Source organism: Gossypium hirsutum, chromosome A02, assembly GCF_007990345.1.
Source record: "Gossypium hirsutum isolate 1008001.06 chromosome A02, Gossypium_hirsutum_v2.1, whole genome shotgun sequence".
Taxonomy (NCBI): Eukaryota; Viridiplantae; Streptophyta; class Magnoliopsida; order Malvales; family Malvaceae; genus Gossypium; species Gossypium hirsutum.
The window spans coordinates 98,953,854-98,971,212 of record NC_053425.1 but is presented as its reverse complement, the minus strand read 5'-3'; the positions used below and the strand labels follow the sequence as shown (position 1 = coordinate 98,971,212).

The 17,359-nt window shown below is 33.6% G+C and overlaps 1 protein-coding gene and 1 long non-coding RNA gene across 10 annotated transcripts; both read left to right on the top strand.

Annotated features, from left to right (window-relative positions):
- The first annotated feature begins 223 nt into the window (after positions 1-223).
- On the top strand, positions 224-3,528 carry LOC107951681 (inositol-3-phosphate synthase). Its single transcript, XM_016886803.2, has 10 exons — positions 224-677; positions 761-829; positions 939-1,074; positions 1,160-1,407; positions 1,503-1,729; positions 1,823-1,938; positions 2,109-2,285; positions 2,398-2,586; positions 2,677-2,739; positions 3,167-3,528. Exons 1-10 carry the CDS (start codon positions 490-492, stop codon positions 3,284-3,286), a joined length of 1,533 nt encoding a protein of 510 aa, XP_016742292.1. The 5' UTR covers positions 224-489; the 3' UTR covers positions 3,287-3,528.
- A 6,965-nt stretch (positions 3,529-10,493) lies between these two features.
- On the top strand, positions 10,494-16,104 carry LOC107951682 (uncharacterized). 9 transcript variants are annotated; one of them, XR_005905226.1, is made up of 4 exons: positions 10,494-11,404; positions 11,482-11,837; positions 11,961-12,053; positions 15,873-16,104. It is a non-coding gene; the product is annotated as an uncharacterized lncRNA (long non-coding RNA). The 9 variants fall into 9 exon arrangements; XR_005905225.1 differs by having other exon boundaries at positions 11,961-12,063; XR_001698555.2 differs by having other exon boundaries at positions 11,954-12,053.
- The last annotated feature ends 1,255 nt before the right edge of the window (positions 16,105-17,359 follow it).

Below are 17,359 nucleotides of genomic sequence, written 5' to 3'. Positions count from 1 at the left end.
TCCGGTCTTTTATCCACGTGGAAATACAGCGCGTGGATATGGGTCCTACTAAACGATCCAGTCATTCAATCAATATACCCCTTCGAGTACCTTCTCAATGGCAACACAATAAAAATAAAATAAAATAAAATTTCCTTCACAAGGTTAAGCCACGTGTAAAGTGTATTACACGTCAAAAATGACACCCCTCTTCACACGTACGAACGGGCAAAAAAACCACAAAACAGCATAGGCATGGCCTACCTTCTCTTGAATCGAAAAACCAAAGGGGATTCAATGACGAAATTTTAACGTAAGGCATCAACCATTGTGATGATGCCACGTGTATCCTCTCATTATATGTTTCCTCTATAAATAAGCCTCCTAGTCCCAAGCTTTGAAGCACAAAATTGTGGGGCAAAAGAGAAATAAAAACAGTTTCATTTCCATTCTAAGTTTGTGTTTTTTATTTGCCTTTTGTGGGTTTTTTTTAAAAAAAATTCAGCAAAAATGTTTATTGAGAGTTTTAAGGTAGAGAGCCCCAATGTGAAGTACACGGAGAATGAAATTCAGTCTGTTTACAACTATGAAACTACAGAGCTTGTTCATGAGAACAAAAATGGAACCTATCAATGGGTTGTTAAACCCAAAACTGTCAAATATGAATTCAAGACTGATATCCATGTCCCTAAATTGGGGTTAGAATCCAAATCTGCCCATCATTTGTTTTTTTGCCATTTCGATTTTGATTATTTTGATTTTATTTATTTATGTGTTTTAGGGTGATGCTTGTGGGATGGGGAGGAAACAATGGTTCAACCCTCACCGGAGGTGTTATAGCTAACAAAGAGTGAGTTTTGTACTTTCTAGATAAAAGATCTGATTAATTTTGATTTGTTTTCTTTTCTCCTTTTTTTTTTTTGGATTTTTGAGATATGGGTAATGATGGGTTTTCTCAGGGGTATCTCTTGGGCTACTAAGGACAAGGTACAACAGGCTAATTACTTTGGTTCATTGACTCAAGCATCAACGATCCGAGTTGGGTCCTACAATGGAGAAGAGATTTATGCTCCATTTAAGAGTCTTCTTCCTATGGTATACGAATTATAAACCCAGATTTAGTTTTTAATTTACTAGTTTGCTACTTAATGCTTAATGCTTGATAAATGAATGAATAAAGGTGAACCCAAATGATATTGTGTTTGGAGGATGGGACATTAGTGACATGAACCTAGCTGATGCAATGGCTAGGGCCAAGGTTTTCGACATTGATCTGCAAAAGCAACTGAGACCCTACATGGAATCCATGGTCCCACTCCCTGGAATCTACGATCCTGATTTCATTGCTGCTAACCAAGGTGAACGTGCCAATAATGTCATGAAGGGGACCAAGAAAGAACAAGTTCAGCAGGTCATCAAAGACATCAGGTATATAATCAACTCCAACCCTCCAAACTGTATTTGTTAAGCTTGTAGAACAGGAAAAGTAGCTGAATTTTTTAACATTTGATTGGGTAAATCAGGGAGTTCAAAGAGAAAAACAAGGTGGACAAGGTTGTTGTACTCTGGACTGCAAACACTGAGAGGTACAGCAATGTCATTGTGGGGCTAAATGACACCGTGGAAAGCCTTATGGCTTCTTTGGAGAAGAATGAATCAGAGATTTCTCCTTCCACTTTGTATGCTATTGCTTGTGTTCTTGAAAATGTTCCTTTCATCAATGGCAGCCCACAAAACACCTTTGTTCCAGGTTCTTAATTTAGCTCAGCTGTCTTCCTAATTTTATAAATTGTAATGACGAGTAAATGTAATAACCTCTACAAGTGACTCTTATTGTATTCAGGGTTGATTGATTTGGCTATTCAAAGGAACTGTCTGATTGGAGGAGATGACTTCAAGAGTGGCCAGACCAAGATGAAATCTGTCCTCGTGGATTTCCTTGTTGGGGCTGGTATCAAGGTATAAATCTTTTGACTTTATGGCACTATCGCCGTAATTGTTATAATAAGCAATTAGTACCAATATAATTGAAGTAGAAAGTTTAAGTGTTTGGTAGCTTATGTGTCAATAAAATGTAAATAATATGACATTGATAGGTGGTTGTACTAATGGTGATGATAAATTGACAGCCAACATCGATAGTGAGTTACAACCATCTGGGAAATAATGATGGCATGAATCTGTCAGCACCCCAAACCTTCCGTTCCAAGGAGATCTCAAAGAGCAATGTTGTTGATGACATGGTTTCAAGCAATGGAATCCTCTATGAGCCTGGTGAACATCCTGATCATGTTGTGGTCATCAAGGTAAATATTTTTTTACCCATCTGTGTCTGTTTCGGCACTTGTGAGTGGTGACCTTAAAGCTTTTTTGCTTGATTGGTCTTAAAATGTGTACTTTGTCTTCCTTGTATTATAGTATGTGCCGTATGTGGGAGACAGCAAGAGAGCCATGGATGAGTACACATCAGAGATATTCATGGGAGGCAAGAACACCATTGTGTTGCACAACACATGTGAGGATTCCCTGTTGGCTGCTCCCATTATCCTAGACTTGGTTCTCCTTGCTGAACTTAGCACCAGGATCCAGTTCAAGGCTGATGGAGAGGTATGACCCTTAGAACTTTGTGGACTCTTCTGGGTTGACCCTTAAAACATATTTATGCAAAAACATTGATGTTGAATTTTGGTTTTGCAGGGCAAGTTCCACACTTTCCATCCTGTGGCTACAATCCTCAGTTACCTCACCAAAGCCCCTCTTGTGAGTCCAAAGCACCCCTTTGTCTTTTCCTGTAACTCTGGCCTACTAAAAATATAATAATAATTAATAATAAAACGGGGGTGGGGAGGGTTGACACCTTCACCAATAAAACATTGATATTATTGTCTTGAATTAAATGTTAACTGTTTATGGTTTAAGTGGGAAACAAGGAATCGCAAATTCACTCTATGGTGCCTCTTTGTGATATATTTCATGTGACCATTAATGATTTTATGTAAAGCTGCTTCTGTCTATTTCACGTGAAGCAACTGGTGAGGGGGGACACAATATTGAATTAAAGTTTGTGAACTTTTATGTCAAATTTCAGTTCAAGAATGTGAATAGAATCATGAGAATCACTTGAATCAGAAGTCAAGTGATTGTGAAGAAATTTACTGAGAACTGACATTGTTTTGGCAAAAAACAGGTTCCACCAGGCACACCGGTGGTGAACGCACTGTCCAAGCAGCGTGCAATGCTGGAGAACATACTAAGGGCCAGCATTGGCTTGGCTCCTGAAAACAACATGATTTTGGAATACAAGTGAAAAAGTTGAGAGAAAAGTGGAACAAAGCTTTGGTTCTTAGAACTTTAGGACCATTTTCCCTTTCTCTGTCGTTTTCATAAAAGCTGTGGTTACTGTTGTCACAGATTGTAACGGTTGTATGATGGTTTATGCTATGCTTCTTTTTTTCTCATTTATTTTCAAGTGGCGCTCATGTTTGTAGCTCACTCTTGAGCCAAGCACCTCTTTTGTGGAAATAGATATGATAGTATGAATTTTCGTAACTGGACAATCTTTTATTGCTCTTATCATATGGTTTGATACAAGGCCAAGAATCATTTTGGATTGAAAATTGACATTGATAATTTGATTGGATTAATCAATGCATCATTAAAAAGGCCTAGTCTTTTTAGCCAAAAATAAAAGGACCAATGTTTGAGTATGGTCCCCCTGCCACTCACCGTTCTCTCAATGCCTGACATGTGGTGGGCTCTCGAGATTATGGTACAGTGGGGGACATGATTGTCACACATTCAAGTCCATAAATTGAGAATTTATAACATGGATGGATCACGCAACTAGCCACTTATCAATGTAGGATAGTGGTCCTTTATACATTTTAACCTTTGATAAGGATCTTATGCTATATAATTGGTAAATTTTGTGAGAACTCCTAGCCAAACAGCAGCTGTTCTATTTCACATGTGATCGTCTGTCTCCGAGAATCGAGTACCAAGGAATCTAAAAAAGTAGTTGAATGATTGCTTATTTATACAGTTTCTAGGACTTTGTAAATTTGCAAGCGTGTTTCCGGAGTACGTGCCACTAGTAACCATTGGCTATGGTTACCAATGCTCATGGTTAGCCAGCATGATAACGTTTCTGTTGGTTGGACCACAAAAATTAAGCCATGGGGTCCCCCAATCTTAAATAGATTTCAAGTAGGGGCAAATGGGATGGCTTCGGCGGGCTCAGATCCGGCTTTCTTTGGATTCAGATTTTTTCGAGATTATATTTTTTTAGATTTAGGCTCGGATTAAGTTGAGCAGATTTTGATGGATTAAAATAATTTTAAATTTTCATATTATAAATATTTTAATTTTGAAGATAATAATTCATTTTATTTTTATTTGATGACAATGCAATTCAGATTTATCTTATAAAAAATATAAATTATATATTTAAATTGCTAATTGCATGTGTAAAATTTATTATATAATATATATTAATTGATGAAAATATCTTTTATTGTTATATTATATTGACAATAGATTAACTTTTTGTTTTTCTTATTAATTTTATAAACTCAACACTCATGTTCCAAAAATTTATTTTAAATCCAAAATTTATTATAATAAGCTCAAACACAAATAATATATTTATTATTATTCTAAAATCTAATCCAAAATAAAAAGAAGGGTAAACTACAAAAATAATCACTCAACTATGCCTTTGGTTCTATTTTGGTCACTCAACTATTAATTTTATCAATTTAGTCACTAAACTTTTCGAAATTAAATATTTTAGTCACTCTCCTGTTAGTTGCCGTTAGATAAGTGACAAAAAGCTAACATGAGCTTTTTTTTATTGGTCTAATAATAAATTTAGCCTTTCAAAGTTTACACATTCTATCAATTTGATCTTAAATATAATACATTCAACAATTTTAGCTTTTAATGTTTACAAAATCTCCCTTTTTAGTTTAAATTCTAAAAAATTCAACAAATTTAATGCTCAACATTTATATAATTTTTAGATTTAATTCTAATTCTAGAAATTTCAAAAAATATTTTTCTAAAAAAATATATCAGATAAAATATATCTTTTCCTTTTTTTTTTAAAATCACATCATACAATCAGTTCTACAACATTTAAAAAAAATCTTCGATTCAAACATGGGTCAACTAGTGGCCAAAAAAAAAACATGGTGAATGTAATTGCAAGAGTCTAAATCTAGTTACGAAAATGAGATAGAATGCCATTATGAGACTCAAGAAGGAAGGGGCAGGGTACTTAAAATTCCCAGTAAACAAGTTTCTGCACCATAATTTTCCGAGTAATGGAGACCTGCCAAAGCAGACAACCTTGAGCTGTAATTTATCTATTAAAAGGGTGCTGAGAATAGGTGTTAGAGCCATCACAGCACTTCCTAAAATCCAGACTAGTAAATTTTGGCTAATCTATAAAAATAGTCAGTTTTATTTGCCTCAGATTACATTTTAGTCACTTATGTTTGAAATGTTACGTTTTAGTCACTTATGTTATTATTTTGTTACGAAGTGATCACTCTACCGCTAAGTTTCGTTATCTCTCTAACGGTAATCCTACGTGGCAGTCTAACTAGATTTTAAGTGCAACTTGGATTTCTAAATAGGATGAAAATAGATTTTTAATTAAAAAATTTAATTAATTAAAATTTTTAAATCTAAATCTTAACTAAAAAAACTGTTCATCTCCTCTTTTTAATTTTTCTTCCATCTCTTTTTTTTTCAATGGTTTTTTTTTCTCATTTGATTGGAAAAATTATTATTAAGATCAAAATAGTTGAAATCAAATTGACTGCTTCATATAGATGGATTCAATGGAGGGTTCAAGTATGTCTTCTTTGCATTCCTTTATCTCTTTTATTCAATACTGAAAAACAAAAGATTGGATTTTTTACTATTTAATGAAAACCCTAAATTAAAATTCTTGATATTTTCTTCTACTTTTTGAAATTGTTTGTAAACATGTATTTTATTTTACGTCAGTAGACATCCCATAAAATGCAACCAGAAACATGTTTTCATGAACATGTTTCATTCAAGCTAATTTTAAAATTTTCAGAAAAGGGTTGTTACTTTCACAGTTCTTGTTCCTAATTATTATATTTTCTAGTTCTTTCACAGTTCTTAAATAATTGGTTTCTCAATCAAAATTTTTTTATCTGAATCAACTTGTATGTTCACAATCTCTTTGTGGGTATTCTAGATTATTCTTTCTTATTGTTGATTTCAATTATTTTGATCGTAATAATAGTTTTTCCAGTCAAATGAAAAAAAAATCATTGAAAAAAGTAACAGACAGAAGAAAAATTAAAAAGAGGAGATGAACAGTTCTTTTAGTTAAGGTTTAGGTTTGAAAATTTTAATTAATTAAAAATTTTAATGAAAAATCTATTTTCATCCCATTTAAAAATCCAAGTTACCACCTAAAATCTAGTTGGACTGCCATCTAGGATTACCGTTAGAGAGATAACGGAACTTAATGGTAGAGTGATCACTTCGTAACAAAATAATAACATAAGTGACTAAAGCGTAACATTTTAAACATAAATGATTAAAATATAACCTGAGCCAAACAAAAGTGACTATTTTTGTAGATTACCCATAAATTTTTTATTAGCCTTGAAAGTATAGCAATGGCGAATGCCATCATGCATTCAACTATGCTTCTTCTGCTTTAGGGTTTGCTAAGGCTATCTTCAAACCCACAAGTCTCTCTTTTATGTTTTTGTTTTTCTCTTTTTCAAGGTTTAATGTAAGATGCGTGCATTGATCTTAATGCATATTATATGTTGCAATTTTTTTTTCAAATATTTGTTTAATACAAAGATATTAACGAATTGACGTGTTTTTAAATTTCAGCTCGAAAATGACACCAACACTTTTATTGAATATCCTTATTAAAAATGGAATGAATGTAACTATAATGAATGGAAAAGGAATCTCATGATTGTCTTAAGCTGTGAGAAACTCAATACGGTTCTTGATAGGGCTGTAATTGAACCGAGCTTGAATGAACAAACCTCTGTTCATATTCGTTTGTTTATTTTTAAGTTTTTTCGTGTTCAGTTTGTGTTCGTTAATAATTTCAATTTTTTGTTCATGTTTGTTTATTTAAAATTATGTGTGTTCATGTTCATTTATTTAATGTTCACGAACATGTTCATTTAACTTAATTGAATATGTTCACGAACATTAAACGAACATGTTCAAGAACATATAATCGAACATGTTCACGAACAATGTTAATAAATAATAAACAAACAAACAGACAAATAATAAATACATACATACATACATACATACATACATATGTTGTTTAGATATAAAATAGTCAAATATAAATATTAATAATTATATTATAAATGAAAAAAATACAAACCAAGATAATTTTATTAATATATACTAATGGAATTTTTATAAGAAAAATATCATTAATAAATAAATGAGTCAATAAACGAGTTTGTTCGTGAACATAAACGAATCGAACAGACCTCTGTTCGTGTTCATTTGTTTATTAAACGAACATTATACTAATGGTTCACGAATAGTTCATTGAACATTCTGTTCATTTGCACCCCTAGTTTTTGATAATAAATGTTCTCCGGCTAACCAAGCTAAGGTTAGAAATCACTAGAAAGAATTAAATAAGATAACTCATTACTATATGCTGGCAAGCGTGACTAGTACTCTTTATAAGCAACTAGAGAGTTGTGATTTTGCCAAAGCAATATTGGTCAAACTAGAGGACATGTTTGAAGGCTAAACTGTATTGGCTCACAGTCAACTATAACTACTTTGATTAATGTCCAACAAAAACTCGATACTTAGGTCAAATACCACATGATTACGTTTATGAGTTACTTTGTCGAGGTTGCAAATAATGAGGTCAATTTGGACTAGAACACAAATTGAAATGGTGTTTAAAAGCTTGCCCAAGGACCGAAGTTGAATAGATCCTAAATTCATTTAGGGATGTATTCACTTGTGACGTTCATAGTGTGGCATACCTTAATCTTGAGTGGATGATGGACGATGTATGTGTGACTTGTATATTTTGATGTAAGTAAAAGCCTAAATTTAAATAGATAAAGAATCGAAAGTTGATGCGTTGGGTATACAACTTCTACAGTATGTAGCATCATTTACATTAGTGGAATTACATGATAAATGAAAAGTAAATAGTCTTTTTTTATGTAAAATTGTTATGACTTTAACAAAATTAGAATTGGGTTAAGAAAATAATTTAATTAGAAAATTAATTTAGTTAATTTAATTAATTAATTAATTAATATTTATTTTGAGAAATATAAAATGAATATTGTGTTGGATTAAATTATAAAATGTTTGGTTAAAAGTTTAAGAAGCACATATAATTGGACTCAATACATGATAAGCTTAAATCCCCTCCATTACATGAGAAGGGTGGCAACCCTAGTAGTTGTTTTTAGGGTGTGCCATCTACCACTGCTCCAATTGGAGTTGGAGTGTGTTTTCTGTGTAAATAATATTTTTTGTTTAAACCTTAATCAACTAGTATTCTTCTATCTCTTTCGATAAATAGATGACATCGGTTGACCCAATAGATACGCTTCTTGATTATAGAGATAACATTATTCTGCCAAAAAATTGTTGTAATTTATTTACTTAGAATAGATTCTATTTTTTGAGAATTACGGTCTTTACCGATTTCCATTTTCCTACTAAAAGTAATAATATCATTACTTATTCTATGTTTAGTTCATGTTGCTCAAACCCACGCTTGAAGTAATTCGTAGAACAAGGATAGTAAAAAATGTCATTTGGTTGAAAGCAATGATGAATTCGCACAAAGCACATGTACTTTTCAGTAAAAGTTGTTTTGCTATAAATATCACAAATCAATTCAATTTTTTAACTTTTCAAATTTCAACTATAACTGCAAACCTTTTTCTTAACCGAATTTTTCCTACAAATAATTGCTCTCATCAACGAGTATTGCGATTTTCTTTGTTACAGTCACTGTAATAGAATTAAACTTGGTAGAACCAATAGACTCATCGTTACTATGAGGTGTACTAGAATCAGAATCCATGAAGACTTCATGGGATTACCAACAAATTTACAATCTCAAACATACAGCAACTTTAAAGTTTTCATGCCTCATCACCATGGCCTTTTGTGGATAACAAATGATCTCACGGCATGTCCATTGATGCACAAGTTGGAATTGCATGCAAATTATCTGGGTTTTGCAGCTCTTTTCTTTTCCCATCAATTTTGAGTTTTTGACATTCCTTGATGTGGAAACATATCCCAGGAATTCCATTACCATCTGAACTTCTAAATCCAGATAAATTGCCATGAACAGGCAAAACAAAGATTCATATGATTGTTATGATTAAAGATACATTATGACAAACTGAAAGTCATTTGGTAAGAACAGATGTAATACATGAAGCTAGAGCTGCTGGATTTTGTCTCCAAAACACACACAACAACCGGAAACACTGATGGGCTAATGATTTTTCAAGGCTAAAGATGGCGCAAGCTAATTTCATTTAAAAGAAAATAATGGGCCTGGCTATATAATGTCAATTGTTTGCCCATTGATTCACAAAATCTAACGCAACAATACCCTATTGAACTAGCATTACCAAGGAACATGTATTTGTGTTCTCATGCATATATGATTAGGGATGCAGACAGGGTGGAAAATTATTTTTGGGTGAAAATTAAATTGTATATATTTATAATTTTTAAGAGATTAAATCAAATTTTTATTATTTTGAGGGTTAAAGTATAATTTTATCATTACTAATTTAAAATTTTATAGATTATAAAGAGATTTAAATGAAAATTTTTTTATTTTAAAGTTATGCCCTTACCAATCCTAACTTCACCATTAAATACAATACTTTAAATACTGAACTTTAATCTGATTTAAATAACATCTAATTAAACCTATTAATACGATGAATAAATTAAATTTTATACCTAAAAAATTTATAATTTATGTCGGAAAATATTTATCAGGGTTATCATTTCAAATGAATACAGTGACGATGCCAGCAGCAGAAAGTTTAGCATGCTTATTTTTTTTTTTACTTTTTTCATATTAATTTCATAACCTCTTCTAAGGACAATTTTTTTAAAATATTAATATATATTTTTTCATTTGTAAGCTTCTTGTGCGCCTACACTTCAATGATTACTAAAAGGCTTTGATAGATGGCTGTTAATTAAATCTTCTCAATATATTGCAAATCTTTTATAGTAATAATAAAATATGGTTTTGAGATCGAATTTTAAATCAATGTTATTATTATTATTTTTTTTGATATTAAGTGACCGGGGATTTTATTAGAATGAAAAGGAAAAGAACTTGAGACCCAACAGATCCTTAGACCCAAGCCCATTACAACACTAAACTAAAGAAGACCAAAAAGCCGGCCTCATTATCTGGCATGATAATAATGTCTTCTAACCAGCAAATGAAACATGACTAAATGGACAAACCATAAATTAATAAAAAACAAACCAAAAAGAGGAAACCTAAAAAATATCTACCCCAGTCAATGTAAGAACTGCTGGATACCACTAAATTCTTGAGTTGTCGTTTCAAAATCCCATCCGTTCTTATCAGTAGCAGTTTCCAAAAACCAAAATAATCTATACCTGCTACCATCCTTTGATAATCTATTTCCCTCAAAAACTCTTTCAGTCTGGGTTCCTTTGCCAGTGCCTCTCAGAAGCAAACTCGTGCCGATTCAAATCTTCTCCCATCGGGTAAGTGGACTCCCTTCCAACAAGCGCAGTTTTTGCTATTCTATGTGCTTATGAGTTCCCCGATCTGTGAATATGCTGAAAAATAATCTCTTGAAAACACCTTTTTCTGTTCTGGATGTCATTGATAATGGCTCCAATCACTGATTTATCCGGTGAAGTCGTTTGGGATTTCTTAATAATTGTTTTAGAGTCTCCCATGATTGTTGCCGATTGTAAACCTAGTGAAATCCCTAATTTTATACCCTCTAAACATGCATGTGCTTCTGCTGCAAATGAGGAGGAAATATTGTTGTGAATGATGGACTTTAAGGCCATGAGATTCCCCGTCATATCGCGAACCACCAGACCCGTCGCAGATGTGAAGCTACTACTATCAAATGCTCCATCAAAATAGATTGTCGTTCTCGGCATGTCTTCTTAGACTCTAAAAGGTCTGTTCATATTTACAGGTCTTTTCATTTTTCTGACCACTTCATGTTCTGCCAGAGACCTCTGTATGCTTTGCGCTAACTCTCTATTGGTTGTGTTTTTCCTTTCATGCACGAACTGATTCCTGGAGAACCATATTAGCCATAAAGTATAACAAAAAAGTCTACATTGGATGTCGTTTCCTCTCTTAAAAACCCCGGTTAGCCACTCCCACATACTTTGATTCATATTATTAACCACCCACTGTAAATGTATTAATCCCCATACATGCTATAGTTGCAGGACAGTCACGGAAGAAATGGGGGCTATCTTCTACCCAGGAACAACCTCGGGGGCATCCATCATTTGAAATTACTCTTTTGTACTGGAGATTAGCAAAATTCGGGATAAAATCCCTGGAGATTCTCCAAATAGTGATTGTAATTTTAGGGGGTAATTGTAGGCTCCATAACTTTCTGTAAAAGTCTTTCATTTCGGTCTGTAATAAATAATTCCTAGAACCCAGGCTAGCATTATACGCACTGCGTACCGTGAATTCACCCGATAACTCTCCTTGCCAAACTTACGTGTCTTCATGATCGGTCTCTGCGATAGGGATCTGCAAAATCTTCTGAGCAGCTTCCTCTTAAAAGGTACGGTTAATTAAATCTGTTCTCCACTTCCTATTTGCACTGTCAATAAGCTCCGAAACTAATTCTAAATCTCCTTTGATCTGTCTGATATGTTCATTGATTGTGTCAATCCCTAGAATCCAGCTATCTTCCCATATAGAGATCTTATCTCCTCTGCCCACTCTCCAACCCAGCCCTTTTAGGAGTAGTCCCCTTGCTGTCCAAATACTCTTCCAGGTGAGTGAAGGTAAATTGCCCAACTCTACACTTAAAAAATTTGAATTCGGATAGTATTTAGCTTTTAAAACTCTTGCTAACAAAGAATTTGGATACCAAAATTTCTAAAACCTAAACCACCATTTTCTTTTAAATCACAAAGGTTTTTCCAAGTGCACCAATGAATACCCCTTTTTCTGTGGCCCTTCTGCCACCAGAATCGTGCGACAATACTTACTTTTGAATTCATCACATAGGGCCTTAGGCAATAAAAAACAGGTCATCGTGTAAATTGGTATCGCCTGTAAAATGGCCTTCACAAATACTTCCTTCACCCCTTGAGATAAAAGCCGATTGCTCCAATTATCAGTACGTTTTCGGAGTCGGTCCTTCAAGTTTTGAAAGGATGCCTTTTTCCTACTGCCCACCGTACTCAGCAACCCCAGGTAATGCTCTAGTTCGTTCGAACTGCGGACCCCTAGCAAATTAAGAACCAAGCTCCTATCATCTTCCGAGGTATTCTTACTGAAAAAGACTTGATTTGTCAAAATTAACAATTAACACACTGACTTGAACAAAATTTATACTCCCACAAAATGTCTTTGAATAACGTAGCAACCCTACTTATGGCCTCCCCAAATAAAATACAATCATCAGCAAACAAAAGATGTGATACCTGTGGCTCGCTTCTACTAACCTTAACACCTTTAAAGAGCCTGCTATTCATTGCTAGCCTCAATAGGCTCGACAGACCCTCCCCACATAAGAGGAATAAAAACGGGTTTAACGGATCACCTTGTCTAAGTCCTCTGGTTGGGAAAATTTTTTCCCTAATATGCCCATTTATAACTACTGAATAAGAGATCTTTGAAACACATTTCATAAGGGCATCTACCCACTTCATATCAAACCCCATTTGTAGTATGACTTCTGTTATAAAAGCTCATTCAACTCTATCCTATGTTATGCTCATGTCTAGTTTAACTGTCATATACCCTGTCTTCCCCGATCCCTTCGTGTTTAACTTACGCAATACTTCATATGCCAATAGCACGTTGTCTGATATTAATCATCCTGGCACAAAAGCACGTTGTGCTTCATCAATACATTAACCAATGGCACCTCGTAAACGATTAGTTAAAATCGTAGCCAGAATTTTATAGAGCACATTACACAAACTGATTGGTCAAAATTGTGTGATATTTGAGGGGCTGGTGACTTTCGGAACAAGTACTATATTAGTATAGTTCACAGCACTAATCTCCATATTCCCATTAAGAATTTGAAGACAAAAAGAAATGGTATCTTCTCCAACGATATGCCAATGTTCTGGATAAAAAAAAGGTGAAAAGTCGTCCTCCCCCGGTGCCTTTGTGGGTCCCATTTTAAAAACTGCTGTTGTACTCTCCTCCCTGGTATATTTTGCAGTAAGCTTTTGATTATCTTCATCGAATATACAATGCTCAATCCCAGATAACAAATAGTCGTAACTACCTCTACCTCCTGCTGAAAATAAACTTTGAAAATAAGATCTAGCACTACCCTCTATTTCTTGCAATTCTACCATTTCGCTTCCATCTTCATTTTGTAATCTACGAATAAGGTTCATCTTTCGCCGTTGTGATGCATGACTATGAAAAAACGCTGTATTTTTATCTCCAAATTTCAGCTAATTAAGTCGAGCCCTCTGTTCCCAATAACATTCATCTTTATCAATATTCAAGTTTAAATTAATTTTCGTATCAATCAGCTAGGCTAAATTCTCATCATCTCTCTCTGCTTTAGACTGTTTTGCTAATTTTCCCATAAGGATTTGTTTTTTCTTTATCCTATTCATATGAATTTTCCCCGCCCATTGTTTCAAGCTTGTTTTTAAATTTTCCAGCTTCTACAACAAGACCCCTGAAGACTCCTTCCACAAACATTTGACTTCATTAATAAAAGATTCCTCCAAAGACCACCAGGCCTCAAATTTGAAACCCTTATTCTTCAAGCGATCTTCATTCATTCTTGTATTAATGAGAAGGGGATAATGATCAGAAAAAGTGTGCACTAAATGTTGGATTTTCACCTTCAGGAACATAACAATCCATTCTGTGTTGGCAACCCCTCTGTCTAACCGTTCTCGAATGTTCGTCTGTGGTACCTCTCTCCCAAGTGAACCAATTCCCACAAAAACCCACATCGTTTAGATGACATTTTTCCAGTGTTCTTCGGAAGAGTTTTATTCGTCTTTCATCTCTAGGCAATCCTCCTTTTTTCTCAAAACCATACATAATCTCATTGAAATCTTCACAAACTAACCAAGGAATATTCCTGTCAAATGCCAACCTTTTCAGAACAGCCCATAAATCAGCCCTATCGGACGCATAAAGGGATCCATAGAATCTCGTAAATCTTTAATTAGTCCTGTATTCCTTGTCCGTAACAATCACATCAATATGCCTCTTGGAAAAAGTACGGAGTGTTATATTTATATTCAGCCTCAATGTTAAACACAAACCTCTTCGTGTACCATCTGAGTCAACTTTAATACCATTCACAAAACCACCACTTCTATGAACTCACTCCATCTGTCGTCTACTAAGCTTTGTCTCTATAAAGAGGACTATTTGGGGATTATATATCTTCAGCGAATGTCGAAGTCTTTTAATCGTCCGTGGTCTCCCCAAACCACGAACATTCCAGCTTAAGATTTTCATTGCGTTTGGTCGGCTTGCCTCTAGGCAAACTCCGATGATAAAATATTAAAATCCACCGTACGCTTACTCATTGTCATTACATTGCCCCAGTCTCCTCTTTCCCCGTTAGATCACTCATTTTCCTTCTTGTTTGCTTTTTCCCCTCCTCTTCTGTTAAAATACCATCTTCTAAATCATATTCCATGGCCGTTTGCATCTGATCAGCCCAAGAACTCTCTTGTCTGTGAGCTAAAGGTGATGTTCCTCCTTCAATATTGAATCCCAGAATTGGATCAATAGATTTACCACATCTTCCCTTAGTATCTCCATTCCAAAAATCAAACCCCAAAGATCGATTATCCTCTTAAATTCCTTCTCGTTTTTCTTTCCCTTCATTCCGAAGCCATATGCTATTCATAGATACGGTTCTTCGGGATTGTGCTCGCAAAGATAAATCCCAATCCAAATCCCCAGAATCAACCCCTAACATCATTCTTTCCTCACAGAATGAATCATTATGCCCCAGTTGGTCACAGTAGAAACAAAAAAGTGATAAACGTTCATACTGAAATTTAACAAACGAGCATCTCCTACACCACATAACCTTCTTCCTTCGTTTTAGAGGCCTCCTAATGTCAATCTATACCCTTACTCTCATGTAGTTTTGATTTTCCTTCCCAAGATTTGAACCATCATACTCCAAGAAAGTTCCAACAAAGTTTCCTAATTGCATTGCTAAATTTTCAAAAAAAAAAATACCTTACTGGGACGTCATGAATTTGGACCCAAAAAGGGGAAATAATTAAAGGTACTCTTAATGGATCTTCCTCCCTTTTCAATTTATAAAGTATCAACAAGTGATTATTGAAAGTCCAAGGAGAACCTTTCAAAATCCTCTCCATATCCATACCATGAAAAAATTGAAAGAGATACCTTTTTTCTCTTAAATCTCTAACTTGAACCCCACAAACAGGATGACACAGATTAGCCATAGTATTTTTCATAACTGGGAAGTGGATAATACTGGCAGTTAAAAAACACCCCACAAGCCTAAAATCTTCTACTCCTCTTTTTGTGGTTGGATCTACCTAAATCTGCAGTATTTCTTCCTCTTCCTCATTTAATGATAATTGTGCTAATTCAGTCTCCATGGATGCAGGTTTGAAGGTCAGAACTCAGACGACAGACTCCACTTGCAAAAATAAAGCGATGAAGAATCCCTTAAATTGAACAAGAAAAAAACAAACAAAAAAACTAAGATTAAACCTAAAAAACCAAATGACTCATGCTAGCGGCGGCAGACACATTTGTGCTAGGGTAGCAGACCTATTAATTTGTAGTTTTGTTGAAACTATTTTTAATACATCAAATCCAAGCTTTCATATAGTAGATATACTAAATCAATGTTATTAAACTTAAACACTTATGTTAATTTCACTCTTTATTTCATTCATATATTTAATTACTCTTATAATTTTTATCATTTCATATATGACACTAGTCTCAATATATAATGAACATATCTCGAGACACATATTATTAAATCTCAAAACATATATAGTACTTTATCACGAGATAGACAACATTAAAATTAAGAGTCTAAAATAGAAGAGTTAAATCTCAAATTATAAAGGTCATTGTCTTGAGACATTAATTATATTGTCTCGAGAAATCATACTTCAAAGCTAGAGGTCTAAAACAAAAAAAATATGTCTCGAAATACAATCCTCTATTTTGATAAATTTGAGTTAGGATTTGTATCTTGACTCCAAACTCAATCTCATATGATTGTGAGTCATTATATGTAGTTTCATTTAACCTCATTCATGTGCACAACATAATATTTATGAATTATGTCAAGCTCATTTATTTAACTTTAAGAAAATAGAGATGATAATAATTTGAATTGCTCTCACAATAAATATAATATCTCACATTTAGATAAGTTGAATGCAAGGTGCCACACCATTAATTTTGCTGGTATATACATCCGTCATGATTATGTAGACCAGCATCCCTAATCATATATGCAGGAGAAGACAAATACATGTGGTTCCTTGGTATTGCTAGCTCAATAGGGTGAATCAATGGGCAAAAGAATTGACATTAGAGCTTGGCCCATTATTTTCATTTAATGAAATTAGCCCGTCTTTAGCCTGGAAAAATAATTAACCCATCAGTGTTTCCATTTTGTGTGTGAGTTTCGAGACAAAATCCACCAGCTTTAGCTTATCGTATTACATGTTCCTTGGTACTGCTAATTTTTATATATTTTAAGATTAAATTTTATAAAGTTAATTATTTTATCTATTACCTGCCTCTAAAATTAAAAAATTTCACGAACAGTATTAAACATTAAAAATATAATAACTAATAAATAAAAAGCACATAACAGCTTTATAAATTCGGTTATGAAATTTTTAAAAACTTTTATAACAAAACTATCAAAACTTTTCTTTTACATGTAAATATATATTTTTGTTTAATTTAGTTCACTCATAAATCTCTTTTATTTTTAACAAATATCGCGTCATTCACTTTAACGTTTAACTTTTATTTTTTAACTACAATTTAATATTATGGTATATGTAGAAACTAACGTCGATAATAACAATATAAAATGATCGCAAAGTAAAAAGAAAGAAA